This window comes from Frieseomelitta varia, unplaced genomic scaffold (genome assembly GCF_011392965.1).
Source record: "Frieseomelitta varia isolate USP_RPSP 00005682 unplaced genomic scaffold, Fvar_1.2 scaffold_640, whole genome shotgun sequence".
NCBI lineage: Eukaryota > Metazoa > Arthropoda > Insecta > Hymenoptera > Apidae > Frieseomelitta > Frieseomelitta varia.
In genome coordinates, this window is record NW_025110413.1 from 59,735 (window position 1) to 74,965 (window position 15,231).

Here is a 15,231-nt window from a genome sequence, read left to right on the forward strand (position 1 = left end):
CTTAAAAATTCTATATTCCTTCCACTCGATCTTCGCTCGCTATCACAGCAGCTACGTTGTCGAGAAGTCTCTGACAATTTCAATCGAATTGCTATCTTATGATTGTAACGAAGGATAACTATCAGACGTGAGAGAAGCGTGCGCAGTAACTGTGAAACGGTGTACATTACGTTCGTCCTGTTTTTATTCAGTTCTAATTTCTGTAAAGTTTACAATAATAACACTGTTTTACGCATCACTTTGTTTTGCTTTCGGAATGGGAGATGTAAAAAAAATAGCAAAAGATCGGACTCAACTTTTATACAAAAAAAGAGAAAAAACAACAACAACAACAACACGAAATTCTTTAGAAACCTTCCTTCCTTCGAGAACGAAGATTCGTATCTTCCTTTGGTCAAATGTTGAGCTCCACGCTACCGCCTAGAAGCCCTTGGTAATTTTCCAGCACAGGATGGACCTCTTCTTCTAAGAATTCGAGCACCTGCTCGGGTGCCCTACCAACGAACGTTCGTGGATCCAGAAGATCGTTCAACTGGCCCAGGATCGGAGCAAAGTACGGATCCTTCTTGATTCTTTCGACCAGATCGTTGTCTTTGCCGTGCTGCTTCACCTGCGCGCCAGCTTCTTGAGACAGCACTCTTATTTTCTCGTGGCAGACCTGTTACAGCAAAAGCAATATACGTTTGTTGAATCAAAAAGAGAAATCTGATGCCATATTTTTATCCTTTCCCTCCTCTTATTTCAGAATTTGTTAAATTAAATTCAATTAAATTAATTTGATTAAGAGAAATTTAATTTAATTTAAATCTCCGCACGTTTCCACGTTGAAATACATAATAGAGTACAATCGGACGAATCTCTCTTACTTGTCTATCACCACCTGCTTTCACCATAGCCATTATTATATTTTCAGCGGTCATGAACGGCAGTTCTTGCGCGATATGCCTGGCAATGACTTTCGGATAAACGACCATGCCCTCCGTGATATTTTGAAGTGTCATTAGAATCACGTCCGCCGACAAGAACGCCTCAGACAAGGTGATCCTTCGATTAGCAGAGTCATCGAGGGTCCTCTCCATCCATTGAGCGGCTGCCGTTTGCAGAGCATTGTTGGCCAAAGTCATCAAGTGTCTCGCTATGCTGCAACACCTCTCCGAGCGCATTGGGTTCCTTTTGTACGGCATTGCGCTCGAGCCAATTTGAGTACTCTCGAACGGTTCCTCCACTTCTTTCATGTTCGCCAACAATCGAATGTCGCTGCAGATCTGTGGCAGAAGAGCGACTCAAAGTAAATGATCAAGTGAATCAAGAAAATCGTGTATTATTGTTCGTCTGTTGAGGTCAGCGATGCGATACCAATTTTCGACGCGGATGTGCCTTGGAATTAGTTTGTTAGATTAGAGATTTTTACACATCCGTTTAAATAGTTTAGATAATTTACAACCTTTTAAATTTCAGTTTGTTTTCCCGCACAATAGCAATTGCCATGTCACAAACTAAATATTGCGTAGGGACGATTTCCAGATTAGTAGTTTTGGAAATCTCCTTCATACTTCTTAATTGATCCTAACATTTCTCTCGCCCTACGACTCAATTTTCTTCAGAATTTTTGAAAGGGGAGACGAACGTCTTCTGAAAGAAATCTCTCAGGAGGAGAATCAATTTCAGTTGAATTAGTGAGTGTTCAATCAGTTGTCAAGCGTCTTCATTTTGCAGTTGGTAAACTAAATTAGGACGGATGACTAAATTAGTCAGCCTACCTGTAGCTTGGTCTAGAGGCTAAAATTAATCACTAAATTTAATTACAAAATAAATCTAATTACACTGAAGTCACTGGATTATTCGGTCCCATACAAATGAGTGATCTTTCGGCAGATTATTTGCGACAATTCAACTCACGAGCAGCTGAACGTTATCACGTTATTCTCTGCTCCGTAGAGGTGCGTGAGTTTATTCACCTTGTGCACGGTGGAACCCAAAGAACTCAAAGCGTTCAAGCATTCAACGTCGACTTTTCTGCTGTAAGTTTGCCCCGTCACGGGATAATGTTTCTCGAATCCTGCCATTTTGGTTACCAGCCGATCCAACTGCTTCACCTTCTCTCCGTCACCTGAAGAACATACGCCAGAGATGAAGAAATAAAATATTTTCTCGAATGACATTTTTCCCACCCAGATACACTCACCGTCGAACAATTGGAGAAACGAAGCCTGAGTACCAGTGGTGCCCTTCACTCCACGAAACTTCAAGTCGTCCCTGGCACGACGAAGAGCCCTCTCGTCCATCAGAAGATCGTGAAGCCACAAGGTGGCTCGTTTACCAACGGTCGTAAGTTGCGCCGGTTGGAGATGAGTGAAACCCAAGGTCGGTAAATCGCGATGCTGACGGGCGAATCCCGCGAGACGCGACAGAACGTTGGCCAACTTTGGCAGAAGAATGTCGAATCCTTGACGAAGAATTATCAAGTCCTACGAAAATCAGTGGATGAGTACATTCACATGTACAGAAAATGTAGCGCTCGTCTTACCGTGTTGTCACCGACGTAGCAACTGGTTGCACCCAAATGAATTATCGGAGCGGCGTTTGGACACTGGTTCCCGAAAACGTGAACGTGGGCCATGACGTCGTGTCTGGTTGCCTTTTCTTCCCTCGCGGCCGCTTCGAAATCTATGTCGTTCGCGTGAGCCTCCATCTCGGCGATTTGCTCCGGGGTGATGGCTAGACCCAGTTCCTAAAACAAACGTAATTGGAAATTACGTTGCTAAAAACTTACAATTAGCGTCACTCGAAGGACAGCTAAAGATTCAGAAATTTCGAGCTAAATAAACCACGTTGATTAGCGTCTAGTCGCTAAATCTTTCTAGAAAGTGCATTCAGACGAAAAATACGTATCCTCTTATTATCGCTCGCAGCGGAATTGAATTTTTGAAACTAAATCCTATACGGGTTAATTATTATGGAACGTTGGAGTTTTAACACGGTCAAAGGTCAGTTGACATTTAAGCAAACAAGGGATTAGAATGCAACGCAACATTTCAGTGCAATAATTTTGTCGAATTGATCGTTTCGAAGGAATAAGTGAAGCGTTCAAAAATGGAGCAACAATAAACGTTACATTTCAGCGGCGTCGAGGCGTGTTATCTTTAGCTTTCTACGCGTCTTATCCCTCTTTCGATGTACGGTGTATCATCTGATTAGATAAAGAGGACTCGGTGGTGCTGGCACGAAAGTACATCCAGCACGCTTTTGTTTCAATCAGTTTCAACCTGTGCGAGGTGTTCCGAACCTGTGAGAAGAGTTCGCGCAGGAAGATCAATCATGGTGTCTCTGGAAAGTGTCGCGGGCATAGTGATAAAAGTGTTTAAACTGGTGAGGAAAATTATTCTCTCTCTAACTAATCCTTTACTTGTATCAGAATCAAGCGAGAATCAAATCGATAATTCTCGACAGATAACAAAACGTGCAACAGATGATGAAATTGTGCCTGTAAGAATTTTTGAAAGAAAGTTTGAGCGACGATTCATTAGACGACGTTTCGGCCTCGGAATTCTCGCGACATCGTTCGTAAAATCGAAATTCTTCGTCTGTTTCGCAATCAGTGAAAGTTTCGAAAAGAAAAGCAACGATGGATTATTTTTCGTTTCAAAGCTGATTTATTTAGCGGGCTTCTAAACTTAGTTCTTATTTAGAAAAAAAAAAAAAAACCTGGCGGTTCAATATGCGTAGACTGTACGTCGAAATCTGATTAATAACATCCACCAATTAGCGTAACGTTTCTACGCTAATAATTCATCGGTAATCAGACTCATTCAAGTCACGATTTGATACACAGTTCTATGATTCATTTCGGTTATCGATGCACGATAACGATATTTGTAGTGAGATATGGCATTACAGTATCGCTGTATCAGAGTGTGTATCACTACTTTTTTCTTTTTACTAGAGTTACCTTTTTTTTTAGGAAGAATCAACAGAAACCGACTTTGAAAAGTTCCTTCGCCCCTGTACACGAGTTATGACACACGCATTCTTCTTCGTTTCAGGTTGTCAACATCATAATACTGATTCTGTATCGAACAGGATACAAGGGAGAGTTCCTGGGCGTAGGAGGAACGTGGAACTTGAACGAAGACAAAAATCCAGACGCAGAGATCGTCGCGTCCGGGGTTTTGGTGGGATTTTTCATTTACACCAGCGTCGTCCTCATTAGCTATTGTTTCGGGACTACTTATCACAAAAGGACACTAGTCGTAAGATCACTTTCACTTCATTTCAACGCTGTTTATCTTGCGATGAAAACTTACTGTACTTGGCAGTGAATATATTATTAAATAAATAGCATCCACTCTGGCTTTAATGGAGACTGATTTTCAGGAAATTATAATGAATTTCGTTGGGACGTTCATGTTCGTTGCTGTAGGCGGCACAGCACTCCACTATTGGCACGGTTATCAAGCAGAAAATAAATTCGACACCGTTGTCCAGGAACGACAGGTTAACTTAATTATTATTTAGATTATTTAGTACGCAATCGAAGGGGAAATTTATAAAGCTGAGGACTTCTGTCCTCATTGTTATTTCATACAACACTGTTGAGCTGACAGAAAATCGCAATTTCCTTCTTTTCTTTTTCTTTTTTAGGTGGGCTTGGCTGTCGGATCGTTGTGCGTTATCGAGGGCGCAGCGTATCTCGTCGATCTAATACTAAGTTTCCTGCATTTCGCGAAAAATCAGGGTGAATTTCTGGAATAAAGCCATGTATACATGTGACACATAGAATAGTAATCTCGCCACATCTCCCTCCCCTCAAACAGTGTCGTAACTGTGGTCTCCCATCGTTCGAAAGTTCAATACGTGTCATTCACAAAATCTCGAAACGTGCTAGCTTAGTTACGAGGATTAATTATCGAGTCAAAGATTAGATAATAACAGATATCTAATTGACAGAAATGTTGAAAACCCAAGGGGCACATATCGACGTATACTTGTTATTTGAAACAATTAGAATTTCGATCGTCGACGATGATGTATCATCGAATAGATGGAACGGCATATATTTAAGGGAATAATATTTAATTTTTGTATGACGTTGCTACATTCTTGTACATGATTTGATATGACAATTTAATATATACTTTTCAATTCGATTGTTTCGAATTTTGCGTACAACACACTGCCGATTTGAATTTGAAGAGAGAAAGAGAGGAGAGAAAAAAAAATTGAAAGCTCAATCACACGAATAAAGTAACTTGATGCGCAGAGAAAGTATTCGCAGACGATTCAACGTGTTTCGATATCACGATCGATTGCTTTCGTCGAATCTGCTAAACATGATCTTCACTCAAATACGCCGTCTTTTCAAGGATTTCAGCTTCCTTTTGAAAGTACAGGAAATGGTAAAGAAAAAAAAGAAACTCTTTCTCGCCCGAGAGAGAGACTGTCCGATACTTTCGGGAAATCAATCAAGATCTTTGGATCGTTTAGATCATAGCTGGTGTGTGCATTAACGAGCTGCTGAAGCGCAAGGAATTCACGGTACCAAGATGGCTGTGGGTCATTTATTGCATCGACGCGTCCACTTACTTTATCATCTATTTTTCCATCGCGATGACTCACGTATTTGAAAAAGCTCGCAGATTGCCAGTTAGTTTCACGCGACTTTTTTCAATAAGATCAATTTTTCTTCATAAATTCTAATCGAATAATTTCTACGTTTCTTTTTTTTTCTTTTTGAAATTGAGTAACTTGGTTTGAAGGAATTAAATATCGTACATTTATTTATTTTTCAACGAATACAACATCATCTGATACAGGTGATTTCTTTCCCAAGTACGTTTATCTTTTTTCCATATTTATTTGTAGGAATTCACCTTTTTCTCGCTCGGTGTGATACTCCATTTGATAGGTGCGACTGCAGGCCTGACGAGATCACAGCTCGACGATGCATTCGATAACTCTGATGTGCCGCGAAACGATTTCAAAATTGGCCTGTTACTGCTGGGTTGTTACCATATCTTTTCGCGATTCTCCTCGGCATAATTAACAGAAGGACTCTGTCTAAAGGATTTATTCGCTTTCAGCCAATTGTGTCGTACTGTTTTGCGAAGCTGCCCACATCGCTTACACGGAATATCCTAAAATGAAACCGTCTAGGAATATTTAATGTCAGCAGACAAACATTTATTTATAAAGGGAAATAAATTTCAATACGAAAGATAGTTGTTGATTTCGATTTCAATCGGATGAAAGAAAGATATCGATTCGCGGAAACTTCTCGGCGAGTTCAGTCGGAGAACGTGTTTCGAAACAAACTGTCGCCGTGAATTCCGTCATCGGTCGTAAAGTTCTGCGAATATCGTGACACATTGCGATAAAAGAATATTTCTCCAAAAAAAAAAAAAATATACGAATAATGGGCAACCTACCAATTCAGATTAATAATTTCAGATTAATAAACGCGTGGACTCTCGAGAAAAAGTTGCTAATATGGAGGACAATAGCCCTGGTGAGACTTAAAGTACAAATGTCGCGAGAAATCGAGACACAGAATAAATACAGAATAAAGTTTTCTGCTTTCATAGTCTGCTTGCATAATAGGCACGGTGGTGTACATGCGACCATTGGAGCCGTACATAGAGGCACCGATCTTCGGAGTTTTGGTACCCACGTTCATAACAGGTTATGTGCTCATACACTCGTCCGACATTTTGCTTCTGACGATGAGAAAAGATTATGTGTTTCTCGTGAGTAAGTGAAAAGCGAAGTATAATCGTTGAGCTGGCCGGCGGAACGCTAGAAGGAAGAATCTCCAAACAAAAGTTAATAATTATGTTTAGGAAGCATGGTTCGTTGTAATTGGAGCAGTTGGAAGTCTGACGTGCGGCATTTACCAATTCTACAAGTGGATCGAGTGGGTGGTTAATACCGCGCCCGATCCCAACGGAGACAACAAGTACGTACAGCTCCACTGAAACCACGCGTGACTGTTTTGTCCAAATTCCTTTCAACTCGAGAATTCATTTTTCAACGAAATTTTTATTCCAGTATCCCGGAATTGGTGCTAGCCCTAGCCTTCCTTCTCCATTTCGTCTGTTTGTGCGCCATGATGGCTCACCGTATTCTCGAACGGTATCGAACTCGCGAGCAATTATAATATAATATACTGGCGCAAGCAAAATTTTCTCCCCGACACGCATCACACGACATCGAGTAGGTGCAACATTTTTTTTGGAGACAGCGGGCGAAGATCTATTGATAAAATTCTCCTGCAGCGAGTACGCACGGCTGAGGAATTTGAAAGAATTCGCGAATGGAAGGCGAGAGGAAAGAATGAGTCACGAACGAAGACATCGCTCACGCAGCTTTAGTCTAAGTCTCGCATGAACAAAATGCCGAGCGACGTCGAAAAGGGTTGCAATAGCGGGCCGTCATATGCATCAATTAGTCTACTTGACCTCGTGATCGTCGTGAATGACCGGCATAATCGTACACCCACGATCCGGATACACAATCGCGTTAATTAGGGATGCTTCTGATGATTTAACTTCTCCGGGCGAAACTCCGAAACTCCGAAGCTGCGAGTTATGAGAATACGTATGAAATTGAAAGTGAGGATGGAGAAACAAATAAATCGGTGTTAATAAAATCGTTTCTCTAATAAAAATCGTAGCAATTGCGCAACGTGTAGAAATAGTCAGTTTCACGACGCGACGTTAACGAAGCAATGTTGAACGTAACGATAATGCGATCTGCCAAAGCGGAAATCACGGCGCGCAGTTCAAGATCGATACGAAGATCGCGTAATCGCGTTGATGAAGAGCCGCACCTACTGACCTAGTGAACACGTGATCTTACGCACGTTTGTACATTGTGCATCATCCACAGTGTGTACGCTGATATCCACACCTGCATGAGTGATTGTGTTTAGACACGTTACGTATGATATATATACGTATGTATACATATATGCGCGTAGTGTAGTTTTTCCGTAACAGGAGTAGCTACGTATTAAGACTATTACGCAATTAGAAAATAATCTGCCCCGTTGGTACAAGTCGGATCATTCGCGATGCATCAATACCCTTTTCTCTCAATTATAGCCAATTGAAATTGAATTTCCTTGTTTAACTGTGCCATGTTACAAAAGTTTTGGATTTCTTTCTGTCTTCGAATTAACGCGAATTTCAATTCCGCGATTGTCTTTTTTTCCAAATCGAACTTTCACTGTCGCCGAGGCATGCAATTACGCGCAACTAACTTGAAACATGTTCCTCGTTTTGTATTGCTATCGCCGAACTTGAAATTACAGCTTGCGATAGAACTTTACGGTCGATATTGGACATAAGAGGGCTGTCCACGACAACGTTCCACATTTAGCGTGCACGTACGTACGTAGGATTCAACGATTCGTCCCTGCTCGCTTGTCTTAATATTAGCATTGCATATTCATCGTGTCACGGCCGGAGTTTCCATACGTGGTACTTTTTATCAGAAGTTGTCCCCGCGGGTCGAGGGAGTATCCGCTATCGTTTCAAACTTTCCGCGCTTGGTTTAGTAACGCAACCTACTTTAGCCTCGCCTTTATTAAAAATATATCGCCGCGTATCGATGTATGGAAACACGAATGAAACCAAAGAATGACGTTCTATTTTCTATTTTTCAATCCAGCGTACTCGTGATAACGAAGCATGAAATTTCCATCAGGAGACGTTCAAGTCGAACGAATGGTGGAAACTTTGGGATACTTTATACTTTCACAAGCTTCTCTGTTTATACATCACGCGAGAAATAGCTTCTCTAACGATAAAACGAAGAGATCTTTCGCGTCTATGAAATCGATTCTGGTTAGCGTCAATTCCATTCTCGTGCACGATTAAAGAAAATTGATCGCGTAACGTGGCGTGAGCGCGCGATAGCGTTCAATAAACGATACCAATTCCCCCAATTCATTCGAGAAAATGTATCGCGCGCGAAACGCGATACATGAAACGGAGGGAAAGGGAGCCGCACGGGAATTACCTCACGAGTAAGTTGCCCAAGATGGTAATACGATTCGATGGTAATATTGGCCGGCGCGCGATTTGCGATCGGCGAAGAAAATCCTTTATGCCAACGCTCTTGAGCTGATCCCACTTTTGCTCGTGCATGTTTAATCGCGACGCCGAAGGTTTTCGTGCACGTGTACACATCCGCAATACGTCCACGCAAATTATACACCGTGAGTCACGTGAAGTCCGTAGAACGCACCGATGCATACCTTCCGACGTACCGACAACACGTGCTCGCGAATTAAATACCTCGCCCTTCGTCACAGGCTCCGATTACCAGCTCCCCCTAGCCCTTTCCCAAATCGCCACTTCGAAAGAGAGTCGTAATTCTCAGTTGGAGAATATTTTAGCTTGTTGCGATTCTAGTTTGGAAATATTCTAATTCTCTCTCTATTTATCTGTCTATCAGCCCTTTACCAAAATCATCACTCCGAAAGAGAGTCGTAATTCTCGGCTGGAAAATATTTTTAATTTGTTGTGATTCTAGTTTGAAAATATTCTTATTCTCTCTCTATTTATCTGTCTATCTCTATCTATCAGTCCTTTCCTAAAATCGTCACTCTGGAAGAGAGTCGTAATTCTCAGTTGAAGAATATTTTAGCTTGTTGTGATTCTAGTTTGGAAATATTCTTATTCTCTCTCTATTTATCTGTCTATCAGTCCTTTACCAAAATCATCACTCCGAAAGAGAGTTGTAATTCTCGGCTGGAAAATATTTTTAACTTGTTGCGATTCTAATTTGGAAATATTCTTATTCTCTCTCTATTTATCTGTCTATCTCTACCTATCAACCCTTTCCTAAAATCGTTACTCTGAAAGAGAGTCGTAATTCTCAGTTGAAGAATATTTTAGCTTGTTGTGATTCTAGTTTGGAAATATTCTTATTCTCAATCCTTTCTCAAATCGTCACTCCGAAAGAGAGTCGTAATATTCGGCTGGAAAATATTTTTAACTTGTTGCGATTCTAATTTGGAAACATTCTTATTCTCTCTCTATTTATCTGTCTATCTCTACCTATCAACCCTTTCCTAAAATCGTTACTCTGAAAGAGAGTCGTAATTCTCAGTTGAAGAATATTTTAGCTTGTTGTGATTCTAGTTTGGAAATATTCTTATTCTCAATCCTTTCTCAAATCGTCACTCCGAAAGAGAGTCGTAATATTCGGCTGGAAAATATTTTTAACTTGTTGCGATTCTAATTTGGAAACATTCTTATTCTCTCTCTATTTATCTGTCTATCTCTACCTATCAACCCTTTCCTAAAATCGTTACTCTGAAAGAGAGTCGTAATATTCGACTGGAAAATATTTTTAACTTGTTGCGATTCTAATTTGGAAATATTCTTATTCTCTCTCTATTTATTTGTCTATCTCTACCTTTCAGTCCTTTCCTAATATCGTCACTCCGAAAAAGAGTCGTAATATTCGGCTGGAAAATATTTTTAATTTGTTGCGATTCTAATTTAGAAATATTCTTATTCTCTCTCTATTTATCTGTCTATCTCTATCTATCAGTCCTTTCTCAAATTACCACTCCAAAAGAGAGTCGTAATTCTCAGCTGGAGAATATTTTTAACTTGTTGCTCTATCAATCTCTCTATTATGGGATCGTTTTAAGTTTGCACGAGTCTGTAGACTCGTAATGAGGCTTCATTCGTTGAGAACGCAGGGTTAATTCAATTTCTGAAGAACTCGACAGTTCAAACTCGCGATTGCAGAGATTTAAAATGCTATTCTTGGCGAAGAAGTCAAGATTATTTAATTTGGCTAATTTTACATTCAATTTCTGTTTCGTCGACGTTTTTCAAATCTTCAAATCTTTGAGTTTCATTGATTTCTTAATGCGTTTAACGTTTACAAAGTACACCTGGTTTTGCCAGTATCACACGATGTTAGTGACTGCGACGATCACTCGAGACACGCTTGCCTAATTGTTGGCAGACCGGCTGTGCAGCCGGCGTTACAGATATTCCTTAATTAGTTTTGTCGAACGTAATACGAAATATGAGGCAAATATGTCGGCTACATCATCGACGTAAATCGAGTTCCATCAGAATTGTTCCTCGCTTCGAACGATTTAACCGAGAGAAGAAGGAGTTTGTGTCCCGCCCACAAACTCAATTATTCTCTCCTCTGCAACGAAATATATTTCAGGACAAGTGCTATACTTGTCTCAAAGGTGGTAAAAATTAAACGATGCTTGCTTTGTACGACAAAGAATCTGTCAAGTGTTAATACACAGTAGATGACAGAAAATATTCGATACTCACAAATCATATCACTTTGTCAGAAAAAATCGCATGTACATCAATAAATTTTGAGGAATTTTTGTAAAGGGGAGACCTCGATCTTTAGAATCACAGTTATGAAAAGAATTTCTCAGTGTGCAAAATTTTCAAGAGAAGGAGCATCTTTACTCTCTTCAAAATGATGTGAAACCATCTTTGGAAGAAACAAGCTCGGCACTGCGAAAATACAGGTTTCTTAAAAATGAATCTAGATTTTGTATCCACTGTGTATTAACATTTCTCAGATTCTCCGAGAAATCTTCTAAACAAATTCTGAAATAATACACTATTTTATCAAATATTATACAAAGCACATCAATTTGTCTACTATATTTTTTCTTTTTTTGCATCTTTCTTCAATCGACTTGCACGAGTACTGAGTACTAAAATTAGTAAAAAAATTCTAAAAAAGATACACTATTCTACCAAATATTTTGCAAAGCACATCAATTTGTCTACTTTATTTTTTTTTGCATTTTTCTTCAATCGACTTGCACGAGTACAAAGTACTGAAATCAGTAAAAAAATTCTAAAAAAGATACACTATTCTATCAAATATTTTACAAAGCACATCAATTTGTTTACTTCATTATTTTTTTGCATCTTTCTCCAATCGACTCGCACGAGTACTGAGTACTGAAATCAGTAAAAAAATTCTAAAAAAGATACACTATTCTATCAAATATTTTACAAAGCACATCAATTTGTCTACTTCATTCTTTTTTGCATCTTTCTTCAATCGACTCGTACGAGTACAGAGTACTAAAATTAGTAAAAAAATTCTAAAAAAGATACACTATTCTATCAAATATTTTGCAAAGCACATCAATTTGTCTACTTTATTTTTTTTTGCATCTTTCTTCAATCGACTCGCACGAGTACAGAGTACTAAAATTAGTAAAAAAATTCTAAAAAAGATACACTATTCTACCAAATATTTTGCAAAGCACATCAATTTGTCTTCTTTATTTTTTTTTGCATTTTTCTTCAATCGACTTGCACGAGTACAAAGTACTGAAATCAGTAAAAAAATTCTAAAAAAGATACACTATTCTATCAAATATTTTACAAAGCACATCAATTTGTTTACTTCATTATTTTTTTGCATCTTTCTCCAATCGACTCGCACGAGTACTGAGTACTGAAATCAGTAAAAAAATTCTAAAAAAGATACACTATTCTATCAAATATTTTACAAAGCACATCAATTTGTCTACTTCATTCTTTTTTGCATCTTTCTTCAATCGACTCGCACGAGTACTGAGTATTAAAATCAAAACCCTTTGAGACCCTCGAGCGTCGATGCGTGTGCTCCAACTATCATAAAGCAGTGACTAACTGTGTTGAAAGTAACAGCAGCGGAAAGAATTTCCATGACTAAGAAAGAGCAGAACGAAACAACAAGTCCACGAGTGACTATTGCGTAACGAGACTTTCCTGGCCGGAAAAACAAGGATGAAAGAGAAAAGGCGGTGGCAAGCCGATCCGATTCGATCGGGCGTGGAGAGACATTCGATAAAACGAAATTAGAAAGACGTTATGGTCTTCTTCGTGAAATTGGGGAGCAGTGGCGGCGATCGAGGAGCGAGCGAGTGTGCGACACGGTCACACAGTGAACCTGGCTAGCAAAGTCGGTTGGTTAGACAGCCTGCGCAACTTGCACGTACGGCGTAGCCTCTCGCAGTGTGTCACGCTTGGCGTTCCAGTTTAAGTTGGTCCGCCACACGGTGTGCAACTCTGCCGTGCTTCTTCCAGCGACCAACCACATCGCATTCGATACCACCGTCTCGCGCGGCTTGACTTGCAGCAAAACGCGCGTCCTTGCATCGATCGATCGATCGTGACTATTCCATATTTCCAGGATCCTCTTGGTTTCGCCTTGGCTCTCCGATTTCACGTCGAAAGAAGTTTGACGTTTGACTTGCGACGTTGGGTAAAAAAGGCTCGTGACCGGAGAGAGTGCATAGTTCGATTTCGGAGCAAGTCCATTCGGTGTTTTCGCGAGCAACGCGTTGAGAAAGGTACGTATTTAGTCACAAGTACGACTTAGTTTGTCTTTTCTGTTCAAACCTCCTCGATCGACACTCCCAACGACATCTAACAAGTCGCGTGGTGAAATAAACTCACGGCTTCATTTCTTCTTTTTTTTCCCACAAACCGAGTATTCTGTCATTGAATCATGTTTTCTATGATCGTATGAGTCAGAAACGTTAAGAATGCTAATCCCCGTACGGAGAGAATTACGTAGAGCGTGTAAGCAGGCGGACTTGTGTTTACGATGTTCCGCACGATTTCAAGACAACAAAAGAACGAACGATCCGAGCGAGAGCGAAATTCGAGCGACGATCTTTTTTTCAAACGTGCGACAACTTTGTCAGACGCTGGGGCACATGTTCGAAATTGCTTTTCGCGCCCGCCCCGGCCTCCAATTTTTATGCGAGTGACGTAGATATTTATCGTGTGATATTTGTCACCGCCAAGGTTCAATGCTCTTGATGAAGGGGGATTAGAAGCAAGGGGTTGGAAAGGATTGATCGTCGGACAAAGGGTAGACGCGAAATCGTTCAAACTGGGTGACGGTAGAGGAAAGCATCGCAGAGTCAGAATGGCAGACGAGAACCAGCAGGAGAGCCAGCCTGCTCCTAAGGAGCGCAAGCTGATGAGGCACATGCCCCTTCTGATGAAAGTGTTGGAAGTTGTAAGTACTCTCCTCCCCTGTATACGTCAATTCACCGTCAATGTAGATCAAACATTTCCAGATACACGAGATTTGTACATTTGTTTTTTACTTGTCACAGGTTTTGGCTGTGTTCGCGATCGGATTGATCGTCGATCCGCTAAACTCGTTCCAGAGGATCTCGATCAAGACCCATTTCAAACTGGACGATGCTGCGATCATCTACATCACTATCGCCGGTTTCCTGATAATCAACACACTGTTCATCATTTGCCAGCTGATGGGCGATCGAATACCGAAGAGAACGGTGAGTCGTGTCTATTTTAAAAAATACTCTCTGTCAGAGTAGTGAAAATGACCAGTTTATAATTTTTGTTATTATAATTAGATGAACAAAGGACCGTGCATTTTTTCATAGCGTAGAATCGCGAGGCGACTATAATAACCGCAATCAACAAATATAGAATTCTCTAAGTCGAAAACTTCTCGTCAGCGCGAACGATCTATTTCCTGAATTTAGAATGTTTATGTCTAATTGTAAGGATAACAGTTTGCTCACTTTTTCATTCTCACTGACGAGAAGTCACGATTATTATTATTGTTGTCATCACCGGTTGACGGGGGCCTGTTTGATTTAACGTTCTCCAAAGGCAGATTATCCGTAACAATATTCAAAATAACATTACGTAAGTTCGCCTAACTCAGGACAGTCGAACGGCCGTTCGTTTAAATTGATTGGCTGTGAAATTCGCCAATGAAAGTTTACAAAACAGCTCGAAAGGCAGATAGACAGATGATAGACGATCGTAGAGAGCAGCGGTTAAAGTTACGCAGATATACAGTTTAGTTTTGTCGCGATTTAAAAGGACGTAAATTAGAATTGCAATTAGACCGCCAACTACGGAAAAGGTCCCATCGTTTCAGCGCGTCTGTACGAGATTAAGTTTGAGTACAGACGATAAACCGAGTTTATCGACTTAACAGGTATTTTTTTTTTTTTTTTGTAAAATATACAAATAGAAGCTTGTGTAGTTCATTATGAAGTCTTCTTTTTTTCTTTTTTTTTTTTACTTTAATGTCTCTGAACTTTTACGAAATTTTATGCTTTCATTCACGGAAGAAATCGGCTTGAAAAACGAGACAGTAACAGTCATCGAAATCAGGCTAATTGATCGTGAATTTTTGCGGCCAGAAAACAAATTACGTGACGGACACATCCAA

The 15,231-nt window shown here is 40.1% G+C and overlaps 4 protein-coding genes across 4 annotated transcripts in view; 3 read left to right on the top strand and 1 right to left on the bottom strand.

The window, feature by feature from the left end:
• Positions 1-15,231, bottom strand: part of LOC122534792 (adenylosuccinate lyase) — a 27,142-nt gene continuing 11,911 nt past the window's right edge. Inside the window, exons 2-6 of the mRNA XM_043665763.1 lie at positions 2,528-2,731; positions 2,186-2,468; positions 1,959-2,110; positions 867-1,265; positions 1-658 (exon numbers count right to left, since the gene is read on the bottom strand). Coding sequence (XP_043521698.1) covers positions 395-658; positions 867-1,265; positions 1,959-2,110; positions 2,186-2,468; positions 2,528-2,731 — 1,302 coding nt within the window. The 3' untranslated portion in view covers positions 1-394. The remainder of the gene's footprint in view (positions 659-866; positions 1,266-1,958; positions 2,111-2,185; positions 2,469-2,527; positions 2,732-15,231) is intronic.
• On the top strand, positions 3,021-5,703 carry LOC122534795 (protein snakeskin). Its single transcript, XM_043665767.1, has 4 exons — positions 3,021-3,369; positions 4,044-4,250; positions 4,375-4,494; positions 4,642-5,703. The coding sequence occupies exons 1-4, from the start codon at positions 3,319-3,321 to the stop codon at positions 4,750-4,752; spliced, it is 489 nt and encodes a 162-aa protein (XP_043521702.1). The 5' UTR covers positions 3,021-3,318; the 3' UTR covers positions 4,753-5,703.
• LOC122534797 lies at positions 6,265-11,377 on the top strand. The gene is made up of 3 exons (XM_043665768.1): positions 6,265-6,505; positions 6,582-6,747; positions 6,837-11,377. Exons 1-3 carry the CDS (start codon positions 6,413-6,415, stop codon positions 6,920-6,922), a joined length of 345 nt encoding a protein of 114 aa, XP_043521703.1. The 5' UTR covers positions 6,265-6,412; the 3' UTR covers positions 6,923-11,377.
• The window catches only part of LOC122534794, a 5,404-nt gene continuing 3,120 nt past the window's right edge, over positions 12,948-15,231 (top strand). The window contains exons 1-3 of the mRNA XM_043665765.1: positions 12,948-13,354; positions 13,815-14,031; positions 14,132-14,317. Of these exons, the coding sequence (XP_043521700.1) occupies positions 13,939-14,031; positions 14,132-14,317 (279 nt within the window). The 5' untranslated portion in view covers positions 12,948-13,354; positions 13,815-13,938. The remainder of the gene's footprint in view (positions 13,355-13,814; positions 14,032-14,131; positions 14,318-15,231) is intronic.

Bases quoted from the DNA above. Each gene is read 5' to 3' on its own strand.
- LOC122534795 (XM_043665767.1), top strand. From the start codon at position 3,319: ATGGTGTCTCTGGAAAGTGTCGCGGGCATAGTGATAAAAGTGTTTAAA. The intron at 3,370-4,043 runs GTGAGGAAAATT...TCTTCGTTTCAG, and splicing joins TGATAAAAGTGTTTAAACTG to GTTGTCAACATCATAATACT. The intron at 4,251-4,374 runs GTAAGATCACTT...ACTGATTTTCAG, and splicing joins ATCACAAAAGGACACTAGTC to GAAATTATAATGAATTTCGT.
- LOC122534797 (XM_043665768.1), top strand. From the start codon at position 6,413: ATGGGCAACCTACCAATTCAGATTAATAATTTCAGATTAATAAACGCG. The intron at 6,506-6,581 runs GTGAGACTTAAA...CTGCTTTCATAG, and splicing joins TATGGAGGACAATAGCCCTG to TCTGCTTGCATAATAGGCAC. The intron at 6,748-6,836 runs GTAAGTGAAAAG...AATTATGTTTAG, and splicing joins AGATTATGTGTTTCTCGTGA to GAAGCATGGTTCGTTGTAAT.